The sequence below is a fragment of the Catharus ustulatus genome, chromosome 8 (genome assembly GCF_009819885.2).
Source record: "Catharus ustulatus isolate bCatUst1 chromosome 8, bCatUst1.pri.v2, whole genome shotgun sequence".
Taxonomy (NCBI): domain Eukaryota; kingdom Metazoa; phylum Chordata; class Aves; order Passeriformes; family Turdidae; genus Catharus; species Catharus ustulatus.
The window spans coordinates 27,126,109-27,154,055 of record NC_046228.1 but is presented as its reverse complement, the minus strand read 5'-3'; the positions used below and the strand labels follow the sequence as shown (position 1 = coordinate 27,154,055).

Here is a 27,947-nt window from a genome sequence, read left to right as displayed (position 1 = left end):
ATGTGGACTCTGAAGGTTCCTCCATCAGAGTTATTTTACTCTTTAACCTGTAATCCACATACTTTTCTATAGAAAAACATATGTACTTGATAGGTCTGCTCATGGTGAAGGCCTTTAACCTTATCGTGATGGGAGTGGTGTCTGAGGTGTCTCCTGATTTCCTTGAGGAATCTGTCATGCTTCCATGTGCTCAGAGCTGTTGAGCTGATAGTTCTGACGTAGTGCTTTGCTGAAGGCAGTGATCTTGTTGAAAGGATTTGCTCACTCCCAGCTACCTGTACCTGTGACCTGTGTTTCTTGTCAAAAGTTAGCCTGTGTTTAATATGATTTTGCGTGTCTGTATTTGGTTTGCGTGGCAAGGTTTTTGTTGCAGCGGGGCTACAGGGGCAACTTCTGTGAGAAACTGCCAGAAACTTGCCCCGTGTCAAATGCAGCCAGTGCCAGCCAGGTAGGAGGGACGCACTGCTGGCCAAGCCTCAGCCCATCACTTCCACTCACTGTGGAAGTGACTCTGGGATAGCACATGTAAGCAGGGGAAGAAGTTATTGTGCAGTAGCAACTGTACCTGAAGAGAGGAGTGAGAATGTCAGAGAAAGAAAAAGAACTCTGCAGACACCAAGGTCAGTGGAGAAGGAGGGCGGGAGTAGGAGGTGCTCCAAGTGCCAAAGCCGATTCTCATGCAGCCCATGGTGAGGTGGCTGTGTCCCTGCAAGCCATGGAGGTCCACAATGGAGCAGAGTTCCACCTGAAGCCCATGGAGAGCCCCATGCTGGAGCAGATTTATGCCCGAAGGAGGCTGTGACCCCATGGAGAGAGGAGCTCATGCTGGAGCAGGTTTGTTGACAGCACTTATGGTGCTGTGAAAGGAACTTCTACTTTTCGTAAGGGTCTGCGCCTCGTGGAAGGGATCTACACTGGAGCAATTAATGCAGAACTGCAGCCTGTGGGAAGGATTCATGTTGGTGAAGTTCATGGAGGAACTGTTTCCTGTGGGAGGAATCCCATACTGGAACAGTGGAAGAGTTTGAGGAGTCCTTCCCTTGAAGGAGGATCAGGTGAGACAATGTGAGAGGACCTGATTGATATCCCCATTCTCTGTCTCCCTCTGCCACTTACAGGGAGGAGGTGAAGATTTTGGGAGTAAAGCTGAGCCTAAAAAGAGAGGTGGGATGGAGGGGAAGGTGTTTTTAAGATTTGGCTTTATTTCTCATGATCCTACTTCAATCTGATTGGTAATACAGTAAACTGATTTCCCAAGTTGACTCTGTTTTGCCTGTGACATTAATCAGTGAGTGATCTCTCCCTGTCCTTATCTCAACCCACAAACCTTTTGTTGTATTTCTTCTCCTTGTTTAGCTGAGGAAGGCAGTGACAGTGACTTTGAGCACTTGGCATCCAGTCTGAGTCAACCTGCCACATTATTTAAATTTTTTAAAAATTTTAATGTAAAATTTAGATTTAAGAAAGTAAATATCAATCCTACACACAGAGAGGTATAAGGCAATGTGATAGAACATTAGTGTGGTTTTGAGGTTGGTTACCGTATAGTATTTTGGTAGTGCACAAAACCATGGGATTTTAAAGTTGCAACAGAATTTTATTTTTTTTTAATCAAAGAGTTCCTGAAAATGTTTCTTACCATTTGAGTTACTCTGTAAAATAGAGAGATAGAAGAAATACTTGACCTTTTTCAGGAATCTTAGGGGGAGGGAGAAGAGGATCACCTATCAGAATGTGCTCTAATATGTCCTGCGGGACAGGCAGAAGCTGAATTTCATTGGCTCTTTTGTCAGAGAGAAATTGCACTCTGGGCAACATTCCCAGGATCAGTATTATGATAAGAATGCGCGCCTTGGAGTCTGTGTGCCAAGCGATCGAATTTAATTGTTGCTTCCATCCACACGAGGCAACCTATTAGCCAGGTGGCAAGTGTCGCCCACTGACTGAAGCTTGCTGGGAAATTTGCCTGATGGTTAAACACAGCATGGAGCCTGGGTTTGGGGTTTTTTGAATAAGTTTTTTGTGACCCAGGAAGACTTCTGAAGTCAGTGGTGTCACAAGCAGCCTTGTTTTCAGGGATGTCAGACACAGCAGAAGAGTGTTAATTGTGGTGCCACTGTCACCAGTACCCCTAGAGGAGGCTGAGAGTGTGGGTGGAGGAGCTTGGGCCAGGTACCTCCAAAGTTGTCCTAAAGCAGTTGAGTTTTACATCTCTTGAAAACCAAGCATATCTGTTAGAGAAATTGTTTTGGATACTTGGAGAGCTGTGGGATGTGATGAAAGAAGGAGTTGCTCAGCAAAGGCTTTTGCCCAGTTGTTACTTGACAAAGCTTGACAAGTCAGATTCTGACTTCACCTCTCAGCACAGAATGAACTGGTGACTTTGATTTGTCACCACTGCTGCAGGCTGATGAGTTTCTTTTTGAGGGTAGCTGCTTTTCTTTTAACAGCAAGCTGTTGTCAGATTCCTTTTACCTCCAAAGTGTGGAGAGTGAGCTGATTTTTCAGCTTCTACTGGCTCACTGGTGAATAATATTTAAGTCTGAGAGGAATTCTGCAGTGTTCCTGGGAGCAGAGAGCCTGTTTTCCCAGCACAGCAGTCTGTGGAGCCTTTCAGATGACTACAGATGATGTCGTTAGGCATGCTAAAATAAAACACTGAAGATACCCTCTAAGAAATCAGGAGACTTAGACTCTTTCTGGTATGGGAAATTACATCTGCCAGGGCAAAGTAAAAACCTGGTGGAATTATCTGGCCCTACTGGGCAGATTGATGAGGCAGAATGAGCCTTGTGCCTGAATTCTCATGGCCCCTCTAACAAATTATATGTGCCACTAGATGCTATGGAGAGTATGATGTATTGTAATTTTTGCAGATTTATGTCATACTGGAAAAATACTTTTTTTCCATCAGATACTGCACAGTCCCACCTTACTCAGGAATTTGTTTGTGCTCTCATACTTCTAGATCTGCCCAGGGGCAATGATATTTCAGGAGCTTGATCATGCAGACCATTTTGTCTTCTATCACAGCAGGCACTGAAGATTATGAAAACAAAAATGTGTAACAAGGGCAGGGAGAGTGCTTGCTTAGCTACTAAACAGTGTGTTGGTCCTTCAGATGCTACCTCTTTAGGGTGTCTTGTGTCTGTGTGTGCTTGCATGGTTGTGGGGCCTCAGAAGGAAAAGCTTGGGTTGTTCTAGGGCACAGATTCTCCCCTCCTATGAAAAGGGGACAAGTGATGTGAGGAGTCTCCTGATACCTCTTGAATAGACAAGAGGAGCTGTCTGTTCTGCAAAAGAATCTTTTTGCTGTGGTAGGCCTGGTCCATTGATTTGAATTCCAGCTAGTCATGTTCATGAAATAAAAAACAGAATCAGGAAGAAGAAAGTTGTATGACTCTGACAGAGAACTTCTCCCTCAAAAAAGAGGGTGACCCGAGTTAAACAGTTGTAGGTTTTTAGGTTTTTTTTTCAATTCTACAGATTTGTCCTATATTTTCTATTGGACTGGAAGTGGAAGGTCAATCAAGAATTTATTTCATCAGTGACAGCAGCACTCATTCATTATTCCACCTGCCTACACAACCAAGCAACCAGGTTAGATTAGTACTGGAATGACCCAGTTGATGTTTCAGTCTGTATTATTTCTGTTCTGATATCTCGTTTCCTTCAAATTGCTTCACAGCAGTATTTCTGATGTTCTCACAAATTTTTAAGAATGTTTTTTGCTGTCAAGGATCCACACAGTAATCAATAAAAACAACAAAATCTAGGCTTTCCAAGAACAACCTGGAAGTGCTGGAAAGATCAGTGGTATCCTGAACTAATTTGAGTGTTTTGACCAGATATATAGGAAGGATATATAGACAAACCACTGTAATAAGATATGAAGAACTGTAAATCATGAAGTGTTTTAATATTGTATAATTCCTTGCATTTTTAATGCCTTGCAAGAATAACTTAATGATTTTTAATTAAAACTCCAGGGAAGGTAGGTATTTAAATTAATTTTTAAAATTAGCTTTCACAGAGGTATATTTTTACTTACATGATTTTGAACAATTTTGAACTACCTTGCCTCAAAGATCGAATGAATGTGCTTGAACAATGTCTCAGGCTCTTACTCTCCCTTTTTGCTATCAGTAAGACTTGGTGTCCAGGGACTGCAAAGCCTTTGTTCAGCCAGTTTATTTCATAAATTGGTCTCATTGTATTTGGAAGGGCTGTTTGTTCAGTGAGATGTTCTTGCTCATATATGTTCACTGTTTGACAGACAAAACCAGCAAGCCCCAAATTTCCCATACAGTATCATGTTTGCTTTTCCCAGCATGCTGTGGGGGTTTAGTTCATATCTAAACTTGCTGAAAAAGGTTTCCTTAATAAATTGCTGTCTTTGGACATGAACTATGGAGTAAAATTTGGAAATCTGGTATGACTTTTTTCCCTTTGCAGTTCAACTCCTATTTCAGAGCAGTAGAAGTCCTGTAAAAGCAGTAGATAACAGGAGTTCTGGCTGCATTTTCTAGTGGCAGTCATGAGATTGTTAACTGAAGCATCTTCCAGGCTGCCATATGGGTCTGCAGTGTATTTTCATTGTGCATAGATTTCTAACAAAAAGGCTATTGTCTAGGACTATAGTTTACCTGAAAAGGAATAATTCTGCTTCTGAAACCTCTCCCATCTCTGGTTACCTGAGCTGTCAGCTGGCCGTGAACTCTGACACTGCACACAGAGACACGTTGCAAGCAACACATGCTGTTCCCCTTTGCTCCCACCCCAAGTCTCAGATGCTGGTTTTGTCCCCCGCCTTTTTTTTTCCTCATATAACTGGGTCTGGTATCACCCAAGCCCACGTTTGTGCCATGATCTGAATTTACAGAAACTTCAAAACTAGTTCTGTTTCATAAATTGAAATAAAGGTATGCTTACCTGAATGGCCACCCTGCAGAAGTACAGTAATTTCACGATTATAAACCGCACTGAGTATAAGCTGCACTTCTGGGTTTCAGCAACTTTTTGTTTTTTTTGTCCATACATAAGCCGCACCTGATTATAAGCCACATGTTACAATACAGAGTGTGATAAAAGGTATCTGTTCTATCATCATCTGTTGAGGGTGGGGACAGTGATCCTTATCTCAATGGCAGATAATGTGCTAATGGGCCATCCATTGAAACCAGGCAAGGCATTGTTCTTTATCTTTTCACACCCCATCCTTCCTCCAGCGAGTCATTGTCTGCTAATGGCCATTGAGTCCCACTGTGGGACTGATAAAATTACTGCATCCCATTGGAAGTTGCTCCAGCCAGGGGGAAGAGCCCAACATTTCTTACCAAGATAAAAACAGAGGTTTTGGAACACTAAGGTAGCCCCTTTCTCCACTGGACTCCAGAGGAAAACCGGATTTCTCCACATCACCACTGGAGCTCCGGAGGGAAACTGCACCTTGTACAGGAGCACTGCTCCAACTGAGCCACATCTGTCACTGCAGGAGGATGCAGCCACCATTTAATGGGACTGCTACCAACACTCTGCCTGACGGGTGTCAGGTTGTACTCTGACTTTGTCAGGGTTTGGAGTTTGTTTCTTTGTAGTACTGTATTTCTATTTTAATTTCCCTAGAAAAGAACTCTTATTCCTAATTTCCATATTTTTGCCTGAAAGCCCCTTGATTTCCAAATTGTAATAATTTGGAGAGAGGGGGTTTACATTCTCCATTTCAAAGAGAAGTTCCTGCCTTTCTCAGCAGACACCTGTCCTCCAAACTAAAACAGCAACTTTTTGTTCTTTGTCCATATATAAGCCGCACTTTGGGTTCGGACCAAAATTTTAGTCAAAATGGTGCGGCTTATAATCGTGAAATTACTGTACTCTATGGATGGCTGGAGGAAGTGAAAGAACAGGAAGAGAGGTAAGTGGAGGCTGGAGTGAATGGTCAAATATTTAACCCTGTTTTTACCAATGAGTCCTTGTATGATCATATACTTAATTGCACTTGAATTGGTTAAACTCTTATGTGACTTTAAGTAACTTTACAAACTTCTGTTCCTTAAATACACACTGTATTTAACAAGTAGCAGGCTCCTTCAGGAAGAAAGACAATTTAAGATGAATAAAGTAATTCACCTGAAAACTGGTGAGGCAACGGGAGCAAAGTGGGAATGAACAGAGTACAGAAGTCAAGTGCCAGGAAAGTTTTTGGCATCAAAAGAAGTGACAGGTGAGGGAATGAATTGGATGTGACCCAGGAACTGAAGAAACTGGAACTACTGAAAAGGGAAGCGGTAACAGGAGATAAGTGGTAAGACAAGGAAAAAGGAATCCACAGGCTGAGTAAGTTTGTTCCTCAAGGCAAGTCAGACTGACTTGAGCTTTGCCACTGCAAGTCCCTGTGGTCTGTCTGTCCTGCTCATAGCTGCTGCTTCCTGCACTCTCTGCTAGCAGAACTACCCCCACTCCTGAATGAGGTTTAAATCAACTCAGTTTAGATATTCTGACTGTTCCCTGGGGCCTACCAGTGGCAAAAAATGTACAGTTTTCTGGGTTATCTAGTAGCCAGTGTGTTCATGTAATTCAGATTTTTCCTTTCCCCTACTGAGTGCTGCTATTTTTCAGTTGATAGTATATATGAAGATCTCAAATTTAATCTTGCTATTAAGAACAATTTGTAGGTAAATCTGGATTTAATATGTAACTAGTGACAAGCACGGTGAGGCTTTGTACTTTTGAAGTTGTGCCTCTTGTTGTTGTAGTTCAGCAAATTCTAATAAAGTGAATGTATAGTCGTGTAAATAATTTATTCACTTGTTTTATTTTGTACTTGATAGCACTTCTCTAGAAGATGCCATCAAGAATGGCATTTTGAAACTAAACATTTTGAAAAACTTATATATTAATAATTAATCAGTTTGGATAAGTGAATAAAAATAAATATTTAAGTAAATTGATTTTTTTTTAAATTGAGAAAGTTCTCAAGTAGCATTTCATGCTGATGAAGAAGTGGAAGAAATAATAACACAGTGAGGTCACTCCCATAATTTATAATTACCATGACCTTCTGTCCTATTTCTGAGAGAGGTTTTGTAGGTTGTTTTTTTTTAAAGGGGAAAGATGAATCTGGAACTGACACAAAAATTCAGTAAGTCATAAAAGAGTCTGTGTCCACATTACCAAGCAGTGTGATGTAATAAGATCAGATCTGTCAGGTGCTGAGAACCTGGCATTTGTGCTATACAGGTGGTTAGAGTTTTATTTCAAGCTGGTCCTGGTCCGATTCTGTGGCTGAATTCCTCTTGGTGGTTAGAGCGTGTACAATGTACACCTGAAGCTCATTCTGTGATCTAATTTTATTCAAAAGAAATCTGGTTCATGTACTTGGTGACTGCTTTGCAATGTAAAGCAAAGCAAGAAAATAGGGTTGTTTGGGAGATGGACTTCAGAAGTGCAGTCCTGATTTGAATTAAATGCTAATATAGACATACCTAGAGTCATGCAGATTAGGAAGTTCACCAAAATAAAGTTGTTTAGTAAAAGAGCTTAGATACCTGATCCATGGGGTTGGAATCAGGAAAGGCAATGAATACTTACAGAATTGAACAGCTACTTCATGAGTTTGGGAGATTGGAAAAATATAAGGAGGACATGGTTTTAAAAACAAAAACAAAAAAAACCAAAACCCTGAGCTGCATTGTTCAGAAATGTCTTTACTCTTGTAAAGTAAACTCTTTAAATAATACAAAGTGGACGTCATATAAATCAGCTACTAGATACAGGGAGATTGAAGGTGTTGTAAAAACAGAAAGCACACCCAACTTTTTTTTCTGTTGTTCTTTTGGAGTTCACCAGAAGATGAACTTGAGGTACTTGCTTAGAGTGAGGAGAAGAGATGGATCTATTTTACAGATTCTTTACTTACAAAAGTGAAAACAATCTCTACAAACACAACTGCATGGCTGGTGTTTTTTCAGTTTTACCATGGAAGAAATAAGTCAAGTGTCAGCTTGTCTGCTCAGAGGAGACAGTTGTCTTTAAGAATTGGTGTTATCTGATATTCTAGATGGTTTCGGGTTACCATTTAGCACAAATTTATTATTTATTACCAAGACTATTAAACCTCAGTGTGTGAGGAGCAGTGCTTATAAATGGATGTGGAGACAGAAGTATTCTGACCTTCTTGTAATGGTAAAGGTCTTTATGGTGCTTAGGAAGGAAAAGAGGAGGAGAATGGATGCTGAAACTCTCTGCTGGAAATCATGCACATGGTTTCTCCATTGGCACCCCTCCCATTGGCCTTGGTATTCAAAAGTCATTACATCTCTACGCAGTATGAATGGTTGTTTGTTATTTAACAGTATAGCTGTAATGGTGGTGTTCCCCAGTGGTAAAAATGGTGGTGTTTGTGTGATTTTCAAGGTTATGATCACAGTCATGAGACTGGGACTTCTAAATGGTAAAATTATTGTAGGATCTCCTTAAAAGCTTCAGATGAGGGAAAGATTCAGAAATTGTGACACTGGTAAAATGGGAAAAGTTGGCAATAGGTGCCATCTGCTCACTGTGGAATTAAACTAACGAAGCTGATAAGCCTATCTTAGCTGTCAGCAATGCCTTTGAAAACGCTTGGACTTGAAACAAGTCAGACTTGCTCACAATCCTTAAGAGAACTGGGTAACAGCCTCTCAGGCTTTCCTCTGGTGCTGGGATGTACAGCAGTTCAAAAACACAAACCAAAAATCAAACCCACCCAACTGCCAGTACCTTTGTCTGAAGTCTTGGCTTGTTTTTCAGTTCCCAGGAGTAATCATGCCTAGAGAAAACTACAAAAAGCTACAAAAAGCCTATTGATTATTTCTCCATATGTTGCAGTTTTTGGTGTACTGGAACGAATGGTGTGACACCAGTGGATTTTTGGTGTGGAGCTGCAGTCTTACAGGTTCTCTGGTGTTTATTATAAGGATTGAATTGTGCATGGCTTGCTTTTCCATTGGTGTCACCAGCACTGTGTCCTTTCTTTGGACTTTTGGAAGTTCTTCACAGAAAGAGTGACTGGACATTGGAATGCACTGCCCATAGAGGTGGAGTCACCATGCCTGGAGGTGTTTAAGAAGAGGCTGGATGTGGCACTCAGTGCCATCCATGATCTAGTTGATAAGGTGGTGTTAGGTAATGGATTGGACTTGATCTCAAAGGTGTTTTCCAACCTAGTTGATTCTGGGATTATCTAGTCTGCTGAATTTTTTAAAAGAAAAAAAATTGGGAACTTGATATCTGGAGGCTTGCAAATCTGGCTGGTATAGACCAGGAGAATCCAAGAGTTATAAGGAGAGATGGGAAAGGCTTATTTTTATAGGAAGACTATACAGAGATTTTTAACACCCTTCATCCTGACATCACCTTCAGCTAAGAGAAACGTGTTTAAACTAAAGGATATAAATGTTTTTGTTGGTTCATTTTTAATGTAAGCAATTACTGATAACAATAAAATTATTTGAAATTTATTTTTTGTGTCAGTGTTTTACAAATATGCTTCAACTGTGCAGCTGTTGGATATGCATGACTCTTAGGAAGTTTCTAGCTGGGAGCAGCTCATAGGAGATGGTTTCTGTAATTCCAGATACAAGCATCTGCAATGTGCAGTTCACATTCTAGACGTAAACCATCAACACAGTTTCTTCAGCTATCTCTTTAATCAAATCCTCTTTGTGTTTTGCAGATCAATAGAAATATGCATTTCCATAATACCACCTTTGAACTAATGAAGTGGAAGTACAGATGAAAACAGTCTGGAGGAAGCTTGAAGTACAATACAGTTTAATTCTGTTTCCTAATTCGGAGGTAAGGTTAATGCATGCAAAATTTTATTCTGAGGATTTTAGGGATAAAAAGCATATGATAAGCAGCCACCATATCTTATAAAAAATTTCAGAGCCACCTTTTTTATGCTAGTGACAATCTTTAATACTATATTAAAAGAACTGTTTGATCTAATCTCTGTCCATGTCTCAGTTATGAAAAAAGACAAATCAGCATCAATTACAGAGACATCTGTTGTATATAGGCACATTGGAAAAGAGTAATGGTGTCAGGCAAATTTTATTCGGTAGAAATCTGCTTAGTCACAAATACTGCTAATGATTTAGTTGATTATTAGTCTGTTATTATGCTGGTATGACTGGGCAAAAGCTTTACACAGTGTCAAGTGGTAGGGCATGAGCATAAGTATTTGGGTTGAAAACTCTGGACACAATACTGTTTTAAAAAGGGAAACACAAAACACACACCTCCAACCACCTTCACAAATTACTTTTTCTGCCTTCTAGTCCACTGTATTTTTGAAGACAAGTAATATCAGAAGCAGTTGAGGGAAAGAGGTTGTTTTTTGCTTTCCCTGTGTGTAAATAGCTGATATGGGAAAAAATAAAATGGCAACACCAATCCACCTAATGTCCCTATCTTCACACAGTTGCTCCTCTTTTTACTAGGGAGTACAGCTTCTAAATCACAAGCACACAAATGGCAAGAAGAGGGGAGCTTATCAGAACCAAATAAAAGCAAGTCCTTGTGTTAGTTATTCCGGTTCCTATGTATTGCCTCTTGTTTTCATACCTTTTATACCTGAATTTCAATAGCAAAGGGACAAAGAAAAAAGAAAAAAATTGATCATGAGTGCCAAAAGAGGGAAATACTATAAATACCAGATGTGAGCAGAGTATATTGCCCAGGTGTTGATCAGGCATTTTATGTGCTTCCTGAGTGAGAGATCAGCAGTATTGTATTTCATTGCCTGACCTGCTTTCAGGTATGTCTTTGAGTCCATTTATGAGTTTGGATACCTACAAAAAGTCATGGAACTGAGTGTTTTGGTTTTAAATGTTTGTTATATACAAAAGGTGTCTTTTGTATGCATCTAAAATTGCTGCCTGATAGTTTGTTAGTTCCTGATTGGTTTACAGGGAGAAATTGGGATTAAATTTCTTTGGTTCTCCCTTCCATTTTAGGGTTCAGTGAAGAGTATCAAATGTCTAACAGTTCTCAAGATAGTTTATTTTATCTTACTTTAATATGAAATCTCTGCAATACAACCCTTCATTGTACGTTGGCTAATTCTACTTTATTTTGTGAGACGGTGTAAAATTTTCTTATTTAATAGGGTAAATAGGTCTTTTTTAATTACAACTGTGAATTTGTGTATCTCTAGCGCAATACAGCTGGAGAAATTCAGATAAGTGTGTTACACACAGTTGGTAGGGTTATTCCCTTCTGCAACTGGTGTCCCATATAGTGTTGTCTCTAAGAGAAAGATTTTGGTTGTATGATTATTTGGGATGTTGAAAACTGGACTTGGACAGCTTCCCAGACCCACCCATTAAAATGTCAAATACTCCCTTAGTTTGACTTGTCTGCAGCAAGGCATGAGTTAGAAGGATGTTAAAGACCTCTAACATGCAACTGCTGAACCAATAACTTTAGTTGACAGTTTAGGAATAACTTCCTACTTTTCAGCTTCTGCTGTCCATAGAGTTGTCATTTTTCTGTGTCCTCCAAACCAGTAGTGGTATCTTTCATGTGATGGAGCTCATTCACTCAGTAGCCAGAAACACATACCAGGTGCTTCAGGATGAAGGGTGGCAGTGATGAGATGGTATTCCTGCAATGATTTTCTTATTAATCATCAAGACTGCCTAAGATGCTTTCTGTTCTGTTAGGAAACAATTATTTTGTAAGGTTGGGTTAGCTGCCATTGAATTTCCTTGGTGGCAGACTATTTGCGAGGAGTTAATTCTGTAACAAACAGGCTGAGCCACTTGAGATTCAGACCACAAATGGGAAATACAGGTCAGTGTGCTCAAAGCATTTTCCAGGAGTGGAGGAACCAGACATCCATGTCATCTTGTGAATCAGTTGATCAAAACAGGAAGTGCCAGCGGTTCCACTCTGGAGCTGCTCTGTTCTGCAGTGTCCTCCTAACAGGACTTTCCTTACTCCCGTTGCCCCTGGCTTATCCCAGCCTGTTCCAGTAGTCTCATCATCTTGATCTCAGACCACACAAAACAAGACACTTCCTATTGCTAGGTCAAGACTGTCAGACTCAGCAAGGTCAGATTAAGCTGCTGGGAATCCCTTCATTTTTATGTTGGCTTTGTTTACTCAAGAGCTCCTGTTGAAACTGTCATGGGCAACAAGATTCAAAGAAATTTAAACAAGTTCCTGTGTGGTAAAAGGAAGCTAAATTTTGTATTTTATTTCTGTATCTGAGGATTGGAATTTTATGGGGTAGGATAGAGAACAATTTAAGATCTTACAGTGGGAAGAGCATACAAGGAATGCATTTGCAGTACAGTCTGAAGATGTTTGTATTGATAGGAATATGTTTTGCATCCAGATTATTGTAACATGGATATGTGTCTAGAAACATACTAGATTGCCTTTTTTTGCTTATTTTCTATTTAGTGTTTAGATTAGGAATGGTAAAATGTGGGTTTTAACCAAACATTAAAACAGGCATTAATTTTGCTTTCAATAATTGATACTATTTTGAAGCAGTCCTAAGTAGTCATTTATGGAGTAGTTCCTCTAAACAAGTTTGAAAAGTCAAGAATGTCCTCCCAAGGTTCCAAGGCTATGAAGGTACAATAAATTTCATGAAATATTGGGTGAGATGTTTCGAAAGTGTTGTAGTTGATAGAGATTTAATTAAAATAAATCTAGGGGTCGATTTCAAATGTATTTTAAAATACTGAATATTAAAATGATAAGCAGCTACTTGTTAGCTTACCAAAATCTAAGACAAATTTAGATAAGGGTCTTTTTATAATATCCTTAATGTTTATAAAGACACTGTGACAGAAGCATTCTAATTTTCTTATTTCTAAACAAGATATATGTACCATACTTTAAAAAAATTACTTGTATGCCACAGCCAAGTCTATGTAAAGAAAGGATATTTTTATCATGTCCTTAAAATATGTATGTTTTGAGCTTACGGCACAGTACAGGAATTTCAGGATATCTGCAGTAAAAATCTGAATCTGTTTAGAGTAATGGTAGAGGAGTCAGTAGTCACATCTGTTAGGAGAATTTCCATGGTGTAGATGTGCAGAGGGGTTCCCAAATGGCTACACTTCACTGTGCTTCAAACACATTTTGTTGTTCTAAGATCTGAAATTCCTGTTCTCGTTCAAACATGCTCATTCAAGTTGCTGGTGTTTGAAAAACAATTATTTGTTTCAGTTGGCAGGTAAAGCATATGAGAGTTTTTTACAGAAACAGTTCAGTCCTAGGCTTTCAGTGGGATGAAAGTGAAGTGATAAGGGGTCTGCCTGTGCAGAGGAGAGTCCCTGAAGTTTTTGAGATGGCAGTGTATGAGAAGAGGGATATTTATACAGGTGTTGAAGTTCTGTGCACTCTGTTGAACTCTGTACACTCTGAGTTGTTTTGGAATTTGCAAATATACGCTTGCAATCTATGCAGTTTCCCCTCCCCTCAGTAGATTTCATGTTTGGTTATACCACCAATCTCTGAATTAATAAGACTTTTTTAATGGGGAAGGGGAAAAAAGTTTGCTTTATTGGTCTTTAAAAATTTGTACAGGCACCCCCCAAAGCTGCTCTATCACTCCTCTCTCCATGGGTTGAGATAAAGGCCAGGAGAGGTCACTCACTGATTACCATCAGAGGCAAAACAGACTATTTGGGGATATTAATTGAATGTCTTACTAACAAAATCACATCAGGGCAAGAAGTAGAAATCTTAAAAACACCTTCTTCCCACTCCTCCCTCCTTCCTGGGCCCTACTCCCCTCCCCAGCAGTGAAGGGAAATGAGGAATGGGGCTTGTGGTCAGCTCATCATGTGTTCCTGCTGCTGCTTTTAGGGAGGGGAGTTCCTTCCCTGCTCCACAGACTGCTGCAGCGTGGGTCACTCTTCCCTGGGGCACAGTCCTTCAGGCACAATCTGCTCTGATGGGAGTCCCCCATGGTGTCACAAGTCCTGCCAGGAAACCTGCAGTGTGCAGGTCCCTGCCAGCACCCTCTCCAGCACAGGGCTCACAGACTCGTCTCAGGCATCCACCTCCTCTGGTGTGGGCTCTTCCTTGGGCTTCAGCTGCATCTCTGCATCCCTGTGGTCCCCTGTGGGCTGCAGGGGCATGGCTGCCTCACCCTGAGCTGCAGGGGCACAGCTGCCTCACCATGGCTGTACCAGGGGCTGCAGGGAATTTGTTCTGGCAGGAGCACCTCCTGCCCCTCCTCCTGCACTGACCTTGGTGTCTGCAGTGTTTCTCTTACATATTCTCACTCCTCTCTTCCCTTACCACAGGAACATCTGTGCAATATTTTTTTTTTCTTTCTTGAGTATGTTATCTCAGAGGCATTATTATCATTCCTGATGGGCTCGGCCTTAGTCAGCAGTGGGTCCGTCCCGGAGCCAGCTGGCATTGGCTGGACAAACTTCTGGCAGCTTCTCACAGAAGCCGCCCCTTTAGCCTCCCACTACCAAAAACTGGTCACACAGACCCAAGAAATTACTGCAGTCTTTCATCTGCTGGTTTGATTTCAGTATGGTTCTTAACTCAAATGTGTGAAAAATCACAAAAAGGGAAATTAAAAAATACTTAGGATGTGGTAGAGGATTACAAGATACTATATAGTGCTTGATAGAGAAGGTTCAATAATGATGGCTTTTTTGTCCCCTTTCTCTCTGCCAAAAACAATTCTGTATTCTCTTCAACCAGCAACAAAAATTGCTTCCCGTTATGGAATCTGTGGTTTTCCTGTAACCTCAGTTTTTCCTTCACAGATTTAATTTGAATCAGCTTTAATTCCATCCTATTAGAGGTGATTCATGTAAGCTAAAGAATCCTGAAAGAAGGGTTTTGATAGTGAATATGCGGAAGGAATAAATCACCCCTAGATGGAATAATGGCCTTGACAGAATTAATATAAGGAAAAGCAGAATGAGACAGTTTCAAGAATGTGATCTTGAATGACCAGGGAATTGCCAGTATTAATGCAGAAATGACTTAGGAGGAACATGGTTTGATTTTTAAGATTTTTTAGCTTAAGGAACTGTGGAGACATAAGAAGAGATGCCTTCAAGTTTAAGGATGATGGGAGAGCAGGGAAAGTGTTTTCCATAAAAAATAGTGTCCATGTCATCCCTGTAATACTGAGTATGAGCAGTTTAAGTCATACACCATGGTGGTCAAAGAGAAAAGTAGGAAACCCAAGTGAAATTCATAGAAGGAATATGTCATATAATCTCTGTACCTTTTTAGTTTCTTTAGGCCCAGCTGCTTTCTTACAATATAGAGAGAAAAGCAAAGATTGAATGAAAAAGAATTACAGATTTTCTTAGTTGAATGTCAACTTCACTTAATCTAAAACTGAACCAAGTTTCTACCCTGCATGTTGATGTCCTTCTGGCCTGAGTTCTACTGAGCATTGTTGAAAAATGTTCCATAGTGTGTTTAAAATAACCTTTTTGCACCAAGAAAAGAACTGGTGTAGTTGGTTGATTACAAGTGGGAGATTTTTAATCTCATTAATCTCATGACCAGAAAGCTCTTGTTTGCTTTTGAATTTTGTGTGAAAAAAAATTTAACAGTATTGCTTTAGCACTTCAGTGCAGGGAAATAGAGGATTATAACTGTGAAGTAAACATTACCTTTGAACTCTGTTTTTGTCTACCTATTGAAAGATTACTGTGTTTGGGTTTGGAAATGTCTTTGAAGCTGTATTTGATGAAAGTACATTGTTCAAACTTAAGAGGAGTATTTGTGTGCATGTGCATGCCATGTTGTTTCTGTAGTTATTTAACCAAGCAGATCTACAGTGCACTTAGAGTTTAACTTAAGTTTGCATTAAAATCTGTTTTTATCTCAGCAAGATTTGCAGAACACTAGCAGGGTAAGATAGCGCTCAGACACATACATTTAGAGTCCTGGAAATTTTTCCCAGAGCAATTATACTTTCTTACATATGTCACATTGAAATTAAACGTTGCAGATGAAAATAGATGTTGAATGCAGCATATCATTAATTTTACATTATTTGTTCTGTGTAAGCACTTTCTTAATATAGCAGTCTAGTTTATTATATCCACTATCTGTGAGGTAACTGTAGGTGAGCATGTCATGTTTTACACATAAGCATTTATCACTCTGATACTGAGACTCTGATCTGAACTTTGCAGGCTCTATGTAAGATAATGAATGATTCTAGTTTAGACTGTTCTAAACTTGCCACCGATAATACTTGCTCACTTATTTTGCCCTTGCTGTGAAGGTGGTAACCTCCTCGTGTTCTCTGCCTGGAGTTTGCAATCTCATAAAAAAATCCCCAATGTAAGTTTCTAGGGTCAAGTGGAGGTTCACAGATGACAAAAGTTAGTGAACTATTCATTAAAATACAAAAGAACAAGAAAGGTTGCAATTGTAATTTATAAGGGTAATATAACTAACACAAAGAACAAAATAGGTAAATGTAATTTGCAAATTACATTTATCTAAAATTTTGTTTTTGTAGTAAGAACACTTAAAAAATAACTTCCCCCTACCACAGCAGTCATTTAAAGGAGCATAAAGGAGCAGCACCTACAATTTCATTTGTCTAATCCAGCTATTAAAATGCCTCTTTGGAAGTCTGATGGAGACCACTCCTTTGAGGATATCTGTGTGTTACTTACAGTGATTTGTGGGAACAGCTAGACAGGGAGTTTCTCCTCTCAGCAGAGTACAGTGCCTCCATGGGCCTGGCAAGCAGGTGAGGAAAATGAGGATTAAGGCTTACCTTGCCAAGCAGCGTTTTGTATTAGCAAATCTTCATGATGTTGAACTTGCCAGTCTTGTCTCTGCTGTTTGTATATGTCGAGCAAATACTGTCAAAGAAAGCTCATCTCTCACCCATTGCAGTGAGGAGTGCTCAATTGGGTGATTATGTTGCTTGCTTATGAAGTAATATTTACAAGTGTGTTTTTATCTTGTTCATGGAACGACATATGAATTCACTTGGGCAGCTGTTACCTTCTGAGAAGCAGAACAAAGAAACATGTCCATGTTGACACTTGGAAGCGTTGGGAGGGCAAGCAGTTCACTTCTTGTGAAATGCTCTTGTGTCGGCCTTTTTTAATAGTTGATCACATGTCACTTGCTCTAAAAGGGACACCACAGTCCCTTTGTCACATACCAGAGGGAAAGGGTTTGCAGATGTGTAAGCAGGCAGATTCCCCTGTGTAAGGCATCACCACTTGCAGTTCAGATGGGTTTGTTTGTGTTTTTGGCTGAGGCTTGTCTTCGTAACTAACGTTTCCTGTCTGTTCTCAGTAATTTCAAACGCCATCTTCCAGGTGTAAATTAAAAGGAAGGGGGATTTAAAAGCTCCTTTCTGTTGCCGCTTCCTAAATTTATTTATTTTTAGCTCTGTACGGAAAGCTTATCCATTAATAACTTTCATGTCTACAATGTGAGTGTGAGGAGTGAGGGCTCCATGCATTATCAGGTTGACTCTTTTGACCTTGGTAATTACTAATCTATGTAATCGGGCCTTTCTGAGCCTTGTCAGCATCGCTTGTTTAGCGTTTTATTTATTTTATTGGTTTCTACGAGTCCTGAATAGGAAAAGGGGATTTAAAAAGAAACACCCCCCCAAAAAAAAGAAACCCAACCCTATGTTTATTCTTACGGGGTGGAGGTCTTCTAGAGGGGAGCTGGCTTGCAGAGGGGGAAGACAGTATTCTTATGCTAATCCAGGCTCTGGATAAGGAGCAAAGCAGCCGTGCAAACAATGGAAGTGGAGCCAGAAAGTCTGCGCTGCAGTCTAGCACGCCTTGAAAAGCATGTCAGGCCGGGCGCCTTGGGCTGCCGGGAGGGGCCGCGGGGGGAGCGCTCCCGCCCGCTGCATGGGCTGGCGGCCGGCCAGCGCTTGGAAAAATCTCACTACCTACAAAACAAGAGTTAAGGCTGGAGAGCCCAGCGCGGGAGGGAGAGAGGCAGCTTTTAGTCTCGGCTTTTTTCGCGTTGTAAAAAGCTAACCCCCAAACCCCGTATTGAGTTGTCTCAGCTCGGTTGCTGCCGTTTCCTCCTTTTGTACCAAAAATTGAAATTCAAGTGGTGTGTCTTAAATAGCGTCCGCATTTTGTAAAGGTTGTGCGTGAGCGGGGTAGGGTTCGGCGGCGTGCCGCTAGCGGGAGATGAGCGCACACCTCCCTCGTGCGGGCGGAGGGGAGCGCGCCGGGAGCGGAGCTGCGGCTGCCACGGCTGGCAATGGCAGCAGGTGTGAGCAGCTTCCTTCCTTCCTCGCTCCTCCGACGGGACACACTGACTTGGGGAACAGCAGCGCTCTGGACAGCCTGCTTTCTTACGGGTTAAAGGTCTGTGACCGAAAATACAGGCTGTTCTCCTTAGACATCATGAAATGAAAAATGTGCTCTTCAAGCACCAACAGAACTCTTCTTCGTCAGTTCTGTCATTTGCATAATCACCTTCACTTCGGGGACGCGAAGAAGATGTGAGTTTTTTCTTCTAGGTTGAGCAGAGGTTATGGGTGTTGCAGAAGAAGGCCAAGATCGTGGGAGCTAAGGAAAATAAATGCTTACCCTGTCAGTTTTTTGATCTGGGGATTTTTTTTTAACATAGATTAAGGAATAACTGTCCTTAAATTATGGAAAAAAATACTGTAAGGCTGTGAAAACATTCACTATTCTTCAAAGTGCTGAAAGGGATGTTGCGCATTAGAAACTCTTTCTATAAAAGCATTTGTAACTTTGAAGACACTGACGCGCTTATTTTAGGGTCTTTTTTCCGCTTCTAAAAATGTGAACAAATGTATGTTTAGGATTAAGGCCCAGCTTTTTCCTTTCCACAGCCCAGGTATATTATTTGTGTCAATTTATTGAAACTCAGAGCCAAAATGTTGTGATAACGCAGTGTAGTATGACCATAATATTTTTAATAGTGACATGTAAAATTTCTAACAGCTTTGATTTTTTTACCCTTGCTGCTTATGTTTTGTGAACAAAAGTGTGTTTCTTATGAATAGATCTGAAATGTTTAAGTTATGATTCCCCATTTGGAGTTATTAAATTTAGAGATAGAATGCATTACATGTGGGGACTTTTCTCCTTGTTCACATTTACTGGTCTGACAGTAAGGAACTAGCAAAAAATGATAAATAGATTATAAAAACATACAAGAAGGATAGCTTGTAGGTAGAATAGCAAAAGTTGATGTCATTTCTTGTAGAAAGAGCATAGGTGTCCATTTGCTAATTGTCTTAAGGGCAGAAGCTTTTAGCCAGCTAATCACCAAAGTGAAGGAGTTGAGAAAAGAGGGAAATGGATCAAGGTGAATTAAAACTGTGTAGTGAAATTTTTTCGGAATATATTCAAATAAGAGAATGTGTCATGTTTGTAACACATTAGGACATGTCTGAATACCTGATTGGAGGGGGGAAACAATTTTGCTGAATGTCCTTGCAGTTAATGAAGAAACTTTGTAGCAGTTAGTTAATTGGAATAGCAGAATAACAGTATGATGGGCATTCAGGAGTCCAGTGAATGGCGTCCCTAATTACCTCATTTTGCTGGGCATGGTAGAAAGCTGCTGGACTTTAATTTCTTCACAGTTAACAACTTTGTTTATGAAACAGAGAACTATCTCATAATTTAGTACTTTGGCTTCTAAATTCTGCCGTGATGTACATGTTTGACATTTGCCAGCAGTGGGAAATCTTCCTTTCAGGAGGTATTTGTTTGGCTGTCCAATGTGGGTTTTGGTGGCTTTTCCCATTTGTAAGAAATAAGAAGTCCTTTTCTAAGACTGTGAACTCCTCCGCTGCAAAAAACCTGTTGTTATGGTCTTGCGTTTTTTGAACGAACAAATGCATTGCAGTACAGATGTTTAAACACATGGTTCTAGATGTACTACAGTGAGAAATAAGATTTAATTTTTCAGTCTTTTGAGAAGTATGTAATACACACAAATGTGCTTCATTTAGCATTTCAGATGTCACTTCAGTTTCTAGAAGGAAAAAAGACTTTTGTACGTTTTACAGTCTCTTGGCTTTTAAATTTATGCAATCAGAAATAGTTTTAAATAATTCTTACACAATCCACAGTTTGGGGGAAGTATTTCTGCGAGTTTGAACAGATTAGTGCCTGAACAAATAGGGCCTTATGTGAAGTTGTTTTTGTTGATGACCATGCAACCAACTGCAATAGCCAGCAGTCGTCTTCATCCAGCTGTAGCTTGACAGATTTTGGGGGTGGATTTACTTTGCTTGTTAAATTTAACGTTTGACAGCATTCAAGCATTGGTAATTTGAACGTTTCATTGTGACACTTTTGTACAATTTGTGTGAGCATGCCTTGCGATAGAATAATAAAAACACATTTTAAAAGTAGAGTTGTACAAGTATTTGACAAAATTGCACAGTAGAAAAACTTTCTTCTGGTTATGGGCTTGGTTAAATTTGACTGTTTGATTTGGGATAAACTGAAGCTAACTATAGTTCTTTTTGTATTAAGAATAATGAAATGTAGTCCCAGATCAATCTATTCCTGCCCTGACACCGTAGCTACATGAGATGGTGTCCTTTGTAAACTAAAGACTAATTAAGTTTTTGGACTGTACTTAATCTGAAAATCTGCCCTACAACCTTTTAACCAGTGGTTAGGAATTGTCTTCTAATTTCTGATTTAAATGAATTTTAATGGCTAATCCATACCTATTTGTTGAACTAGTAATTTTCTTAAGGTTGAATGCCTGCCTTTCACTGTGTTTATTCCTGTTATATTGTCCAAGTGTAGTTATTTACCCATCAGCTTTAACTGTCTTAATTGTGTTATTTTCTTTTTTTTATCTCCAAATGTCTTTCTTTCCTTAAGATAAAGTGTCCTTCGAGATTGATGTTGAATGTATCATCTGTGCTATTCATGCTTTACTGTTTTCCCTGGGGAATTTCCCTAGGAAATACTTCGTTTGTCTTTCTCCCAACCACATCACATGGATGTGTCTGATGTTCTGGAATCAGTTGGTGTCCTTGGACATAGCTATCTCTTATGTGTGAGCTTCTAGTCTGTGTGAAGCAGAAATTCCTGTTACCAATATGCATGACTTTCCCAATTTCATGCTGTTGTACTTCATTCCATTTCTGTTACTCCAGTTCTTCACATGATCCAAATCTTCCTGCATAAAAACAACACTCAGCTGAACTGACGATTTATATTTGTCAGCAATTTTTAAAAAATTTTTACTTTCTGTGCCTACTTCATTAATGAAAAGGGTGAGTGCTCTTCAGTCAAGCTGAATCAGGAATCAAGGTCCTCAAATGCCATTTGAACTAGGCTACTAATCTCTGTTCTTGAAACTACTTGTCTGCCCTGTAGTGAATTCTTTACTGTTCTTATAATCCCTCTTTTCTTCATCCAAATGAGTAATTTTCTTTGTGGCACCATATCAGGTTTTTTCATAATCTTCCAGGGAAGTTGTTGCCCACTGACTTAGACTGACAGTTCAGTTTGTCTCTGGCATTCTGTTCATCTCAAAGTCCTGTTCAAAACTGTACCGGTGATTGAGATAATATGCTTACAGTTACCTAAGTTGCTTCTTGCCCCAGTTACACATCAGAGAACCATTTAGTAAGTTTTAGTTTTGTTGTGTTTAAATATATTAACTTGGTGTTACATGTACTGCTGCGTGTGGTTTGAAGTATCTTGTCTGTTGAAATGGATTGTATGTTCTAATTCTTGTGAAGTCTAAGATTGACATTTTTTCATGTGTTACCCTTACACAATACTGCCTTTGTTTTTACATTCAGCACTATCATGCTTTATTGAAATTTAGAACAGCGCAGCTCACTTGGTTTGGGGATCATGCTGTTAAAAATATTACATAGCCACATCTAAAGAACAGTTACCACTGAACTCCATGCTTTCAGAGTTGTTTTGGGCCATATGACAAATCTTGCACACTTCAGCTTCATATATTTGGAGTCATACAGAACATAGGGCTGGACTGCTGTGATAGTACCGTGAATTCACTGCTGAGTTCCAGTTCAGGAAAAAAGCCACCATTTTAATAATAAAAGCATTTTCTTCAATGAACTATTACTAGGAAGGATAATAAAATACATTGCAGAAAAATCAGGTGTTACCATTGATAAATAAATTAATTTTTAGTGAATTATAGTTGAATGCTTCTTTATGGCTACAGTAGAAAAGAGATGGAGAACTTCAGCTGATTGGCTTATGGGTTTGAATCTCTTCAGCATCATTCTGTTGGCAGAGTAGCATTCCAAGTGTTAATTGGTGCTGTGATGTATTTGAAGGGGTTGTTTAGTTGTGTCATTCTAAACTGTTATATCAGGCAGGTTTCGGAGAAATTCCAGCTGTTGCTCTTTCAGTTTTGTGGTTTAGCCAGGGCTGCTAGTCTTCCTCTTTAATAGGAGTCTGGAAGGGCTTTTTTTGTTTTAAAATGGGGTATTAGAATTTGTTCTCTTTGAACAAAAAACATTTTTTTATATACAATATTTTATATATATGTGTGTGTGTATGTGAAAAGGGAAGTATGACTGGAAGGAAGATTGAGGTATAAAATGCTGGTGGAGGGCATTATTTTTTGAATAGGCTTGGATAGCATTTCTGGAAACCACCTTAGAGTGTGTCACTGAACAAAAATCACCATGAAATTAGAGTGAATTGCATTAAAATGGTTTATTTCTTCCATTTTTTCTTGGATTTTTTTGGTAACATGCTCTGTGGTACAGTGGCAAATAAATGTTCCTGTGCCAGTGTGCCCTCTGGTGAACTGGAGGACAAGATCACTAGGTTTTAAACACTCATACTCTTGAAATGTACAACAGTGCAAATATATATTCCTTCTGAAACTGGACAAGAAAGAAATTATTTTTAAAAATACTTCAAACACATTGAGATTTATTTGGTTTTACTTGATAGAGTACTGTAAATAAAGCCTTTGTTGTTATTGCTGCATAAAGCTGTTGGCAGTTTTCAACTTCCAAATGTTTTATTGAGGATTGGAAGTTCATTGCCATTGAAACATAGAATAAAGCATTACTTATGCACTTACGTTGCTGGCCTGATGTTTTATAACTAGAAGGATGTTCCTTATTAACTGTCAGAATTGGTGCTGTGTCTTGTGCATAGGGAACACTAAAGAGTGAATGTGTTTGCTGTCACATGGCTTTTCCCTCTGCCTGGCTGGGTAGTTTACTTTGAAGCTCCTGGTGCTCCGGACGTTTGCGCAGTGCGCAATTCCGAGTCCATCCCATCACAACCTGGCAATAATCCTGACCAGGGCTGCTGTGGTGCTCGGGGTGCCTGGCTCCCTCTTTGTGGCTGCATTAGGGAGAAGTCAGAGACGTGTGAAAAGTAGGCCAGGGGTCGGGGCGGCGCGCCGCGCCCGCTGAAATTGGAAGTGACGGACACCTCCCGGCTCAGCTGCTAATTTGCCTCCATGTTAAATGCCTCCGAAGACTCATTAAAATGAAAAGTTCTTGGGTCTCGCCGACAGACAGATTGAGTTATTGATGCTGGAAGCGGCCACCAACAGTAATTGCTGCCCATCCCCGAGCAAACGCCCGCTCTGGCATTCATGAGCAGCGCCAGGCTGACAGGGGTCAGGGGGGTCAACCCCACTGAAACGAGGCCGAGGAGAGGCAAAATTAGGGCTCTGTTCATCTTTGTGCAGCTTCGCTTTTGTTGCAAGGAAGTATTTAGGTGTTCAAGCTGCTTTTTAGTCCTTTGAGGCCCAATTATGCTCCCTTTGTGCATCACCATTGAAAGGTTCTGTAAGCAGAACGTGACCGCAACTACTGCAGTCTGAAAAAGTGACTTCTTACTCAGCTTGGCTGTCGTGGCTGTGTGTTCACCCACTGCACGAGAGTAGAATCGTATTTTATTTGTGGAGCAAATGGCGTGTGCATATGGTAATGTAATTTTTCAGGAGGAATTAATTTGCACAGCTTGGGAACCCAGGATTTCATGATTTTGAATTGCAGTTAGTGCTCTTATTTGTTTTAAAGATACAGTACTCTTCTAGGAGAAAAGAGTATGTTAGGTAACCAAACTGACTGTTAAATTTAATACAAATTTGGTTTACATCCAGCAGAGAGGCTGGGGTTTTTTTGAAATGAATCTTCTCTACAGTAGTTTTCAACAGGTGGCCTAACATGGTGTTCCTGTTTCCCCCCTAGTATTATGGGAAGTCACCACTTGAGTTTAATTTTTATGAAAAATAATTAAAAGAAGTTTTCATTTCTGTAAAGAGAATAGTTTTCAAACAGATATATGTGTTAAATCTGTTGAATACTACCTCTAACTGCTATATGCAAGTCTAAAATTACACATCTTGTGACCAGTGAGTTGACATATCTAATATTTTTTATAGGAATGTAAAAACATCCCTGTGGGTTGTTACCAAAAGTTTATATTTCAGAAAAACCCTACTATTCATTTAGATAGTAAACATAGCTCATATTTTCAGTTACTAATGTTAATAAACACATGGGGTTTTTTTGTTGGACTGTTGGTTATGCTCAGCACGATGGCCATCTTGAGGGTTTTTTTCCTGTTTCACAAATACATGAAGTTTTTAAACATTTTGTTTTATTGTATTTTCCAGGAAACAAAGGTGGAAAAGCTACAGAAGCATCCTTGCAGTCAAGAACCAAATCCTGTATTAGGCTTCTCTGAACTGACTGAGCTTAGCATTTGTCAAGCAGAAGGGCCAGGGCCCTGCACAGGAAGGATTAAAAGTGAACAATGACTCGATTGAGAATTCATGAGCAATTGCTTGGAGCCTATCTGCTTATCTTTCTCCATGTTCACGGTAAATATGAACTACTTGAAATAAGCTTATCTTTCTGATTTGTAATAGAGTTGTGTGTTTTTGTGTTTTCCTGTGGTTGAAGTAGGATTTTTTTTTTTTTTCCTTTCGGATTTTCTTTTGCAAGCAGAGGACTTTACTGGACTGGTGTGCCATATGGATACTTCCCTGAAAAGAAGGACTTTCATTGTAGTACAGATTAGGTCTATTTTAGCAAATACTTAAATAGAAACAATACAAAAAATGCTTAGTACACCATAGAGCAAGTTGGATGAGCAGCAGAAATTAAGGTCTTTCTTTATGAATTTCACTTCCCTTTTTTTGAATATTTGAACTCTTTAACTTGACCCTCTGAAGAACTTGCAGTGTGCAGTTCCCCATGTCTTTTGATGCTCTCAGCAACCTAGAGATAGTATGGTGTAACTAATATCAGTTAACTTGTTGTGCCTATTTGATGGGCCAAGGTGAGGCTATGAACTGTTCACAGATAACCTTGTTTTCAGTTAGTGAAGATACTAATTTGTATGTCTATCTTTCTATTCACTAATTATCAAAACCTTCTGAACTTTATCAAAAAGTTATGAATTATCAAAAACATTGGAACTTTTAACTCCTCTGTCAAATTGAGTTGAATTGAAAAAAAAACCATGCAGTGCCCTACATGTCCAACAGGCATATACATCCCTAGTTGGTCTGTGTGTAAGGGTATTTGTTCTCACAGCCATGCACTCCTCATGTGTGCAAGTACACAGAGCTTTCCAGATATTTTCAGAAAATAGAGAAAACTAATTTGGTACTGCCATTTACATACTTGGATATAAAAGGGTTTATAGTCTCATTCCATACTTAGATCAATTACTACTTAGTGCTTGATTTTGAGATACTGTGTGAGATATTTACTTTCAAGAATTACAATTCATTGAACCCATTGAAAGGGGGAGAGGAGGAAGCCTGGTAAATATCCAAATGCTGATCTTTTTGTTCTGTTTCTGGTGTGAATCTGCAATATTACATTAAAGGATATAGCAGAGCTGTCTCTTCGAAGCCTGTGCTTGATACATCTATGTGGACTGAAATAACTTTGTTTGGGGTGTAGTTGAAGTCTAGTAGATTTACAAATATTTGCAGATAGCTAAGGTAAGGTACAGTAAGGTGCTTAGATTGATAATGGGAATAAACTAAAAGAAATTTCATTGAGAAATTAGGAAATAAGTTTTTACTGAATGTGGTTAAGTATTAGAGCGGGCTGCCTTGGGAGGTTGTGCAATATTCATCCTTAGAGATAGTCAAAACTTTACTGCAATGACTGAACAACCTGGACCAATGTTGAAGTTGGTCCTGCTTTGACTAGGTGGTGGTACCAGGTGACTTCCAGAGGTTTCTACTGCTCTAAAATTCTCAGGCATAGTGTTTTGCAGTGGAGCTTGTTCAGTTTGTGTTCAAGCAGTTTTTCTGCTTCTGGCAGTAGAGACCAGCTTCTTTCCTTGTTCCCTTGAAGAGGCTGGGAGTACAGTAATTTCACGACTATAAGGCGCACGCTTTTGACTAAAATTTTCCCTCGAACCCGGAAGTGAGCTTATAGTCCGGAGCGCCTTATCTGATGTACAAAGCGGCGAAATTTGACAAACCAGAAGTGTGAGCTGAGAGCTGTGGGGGGAGCTGGAAGTGCCACAGCAGCCGGCTGGGGGCGGGCCCGGAGGCCCGCGGCACTGCCCCGCCGGGTAGAGGCGGGCCAGGGGGCCCGAGGCACCTCCCCTCTCTGGTCCAGGCAGTCCCGGGGCCCCATGGCTGCCGGGTGAATGTGGGCTAGGGGGGCCGCGGCACCCACCTTCCCGGGTCCAGGCAGTCCTGGGGCCCCATGGCTGCCGGGTGAATGTGGGCTAGGGGGGCTGCGGCACCCCTGCTCCTGGGGCCAGGCAGAACCGGGAGCCCATGGCTGCCGCGTGAATGTGGGCTAGGGAGGCCGTGGCACCCCCCTTCCCGGGCGGAAGCAGTCCCGGGAGCCCATGGCTGCCGCGTGAATGTGGGCTAGGGGGGCCGCGGCACCCCCCTTCCCGGGTGGAAGCAGTCCCGGGAGCCCACGGCTGCCAGATGAAGGTGGGCTAGGGAGCCTGCGGTACCCCCGCTCCTGGGTCCAGGCAGTCCCGGGGAGCCATGGCTGCCGCGTGAATGCGGGTTAGGGGGCCCGCAGTACCCCCACTCCTGGATCCAGGCAGTCCCAGGGGCCCATGGCCGCCGGGTCCAGGGTGGCCTGGTGGCTCATGGCACCGCCCCTACCGGGTGGAGGTGGGCCCGGGGGCCAATGACTGCCGGGTTGAGGCGAGGCCTCGGCCAGCAACCGCACGGGGTGAGCTGGGGGCGGGGCCTTGCTGCAAAAAAAAAGTGCGCCTTATAGTCCGGTGCGCCTTATCTGATCTACAAAGTTGTGAATTTTGCCGAATCCGGGGGGTGCGCCTTATAGTCCGGTGCGCCTTATGGTCGTGAAGTTACTGTAATAGCCTTTGTTCCTTTTGCTGAAGTCATGGTTGCCCTTTTGCATTAATCAATATTTAGCATTTTAATAATAGGCAATAGCAACCAAAGGGGTTTTTCCCCTCTCTAGATTCAAATACAAATAATACAAATATGCAAGTCTTATAGTGGCTTAAAATTAAATTACATTGACTCCTTTCATGATCACTGTGATTAATAACATTTCAGTAGATAACTTCTAGTAAGTAATACAGATAAATTAAGTTTAAAGACTGAAAATTATTTTCAACTTCAAAAGAAGAAATTGCCTTATCTTAGACATTTTCCTGACATTCAGATCAATACTAAGGGAGTTCTGAAAGCTGTGGAAAAGTTGAGCTTACTGAAATGTTGTTAGTTCTTTGCAAGTTGCCTAAGGGCTTTTCTTCAAACATAAGAAATATGCTTGGTTTCCAGTGGTGGTGAGGAAAAAGCCAGTCAGGTCTCTCTGCTTTTTCCTGGATTTATGGGGGAGGAAAGACTTAAGATCATAGTCATAAAGCATTTGAAATTTTTATAGGAAAGAGACAATCTAAAGTGAAAAGTTTAAACAGTTGAAAAAGTAGTTTAAACAAGGAAAATATATGCAGTAT

General features: G+C 40.5%; 1 protein-coding gene across 2 annotated transcripts in view; it reads left to right on the top strand.

The window, feature by feature from the left end:
• BMPR1A (bone morphogenetic protein receptor type 1A) overlaps nt 1-27,947 on the top strand; it is a 78,201-nt gene that overhangs the window by 28,376 nt on the left and 21,878 nt on the right. Inside the window, exons 2-3 of one of the 2 annotated variants that reach the window (XM_033066361.2) lie at nt 9,716-9,837; nt 24,640-24,846. In XM_033066361.2, coding sequence (XP_032922252.1) covers nt 24,780-24,846 — 67 coding nt within the window. In that variant the 5' untranslated portion in view covers nt 9,716-9,837; nt 24,640-24,779. Of the gene's footprint in view, nt 1-9,715; nt 9,838-18,282; nt 18,506-24,639; nt 24,847-27,947 lie in introns of those variants that run through there. The other variant, XM_033066362.2, reaches the window with a different exon arrangement.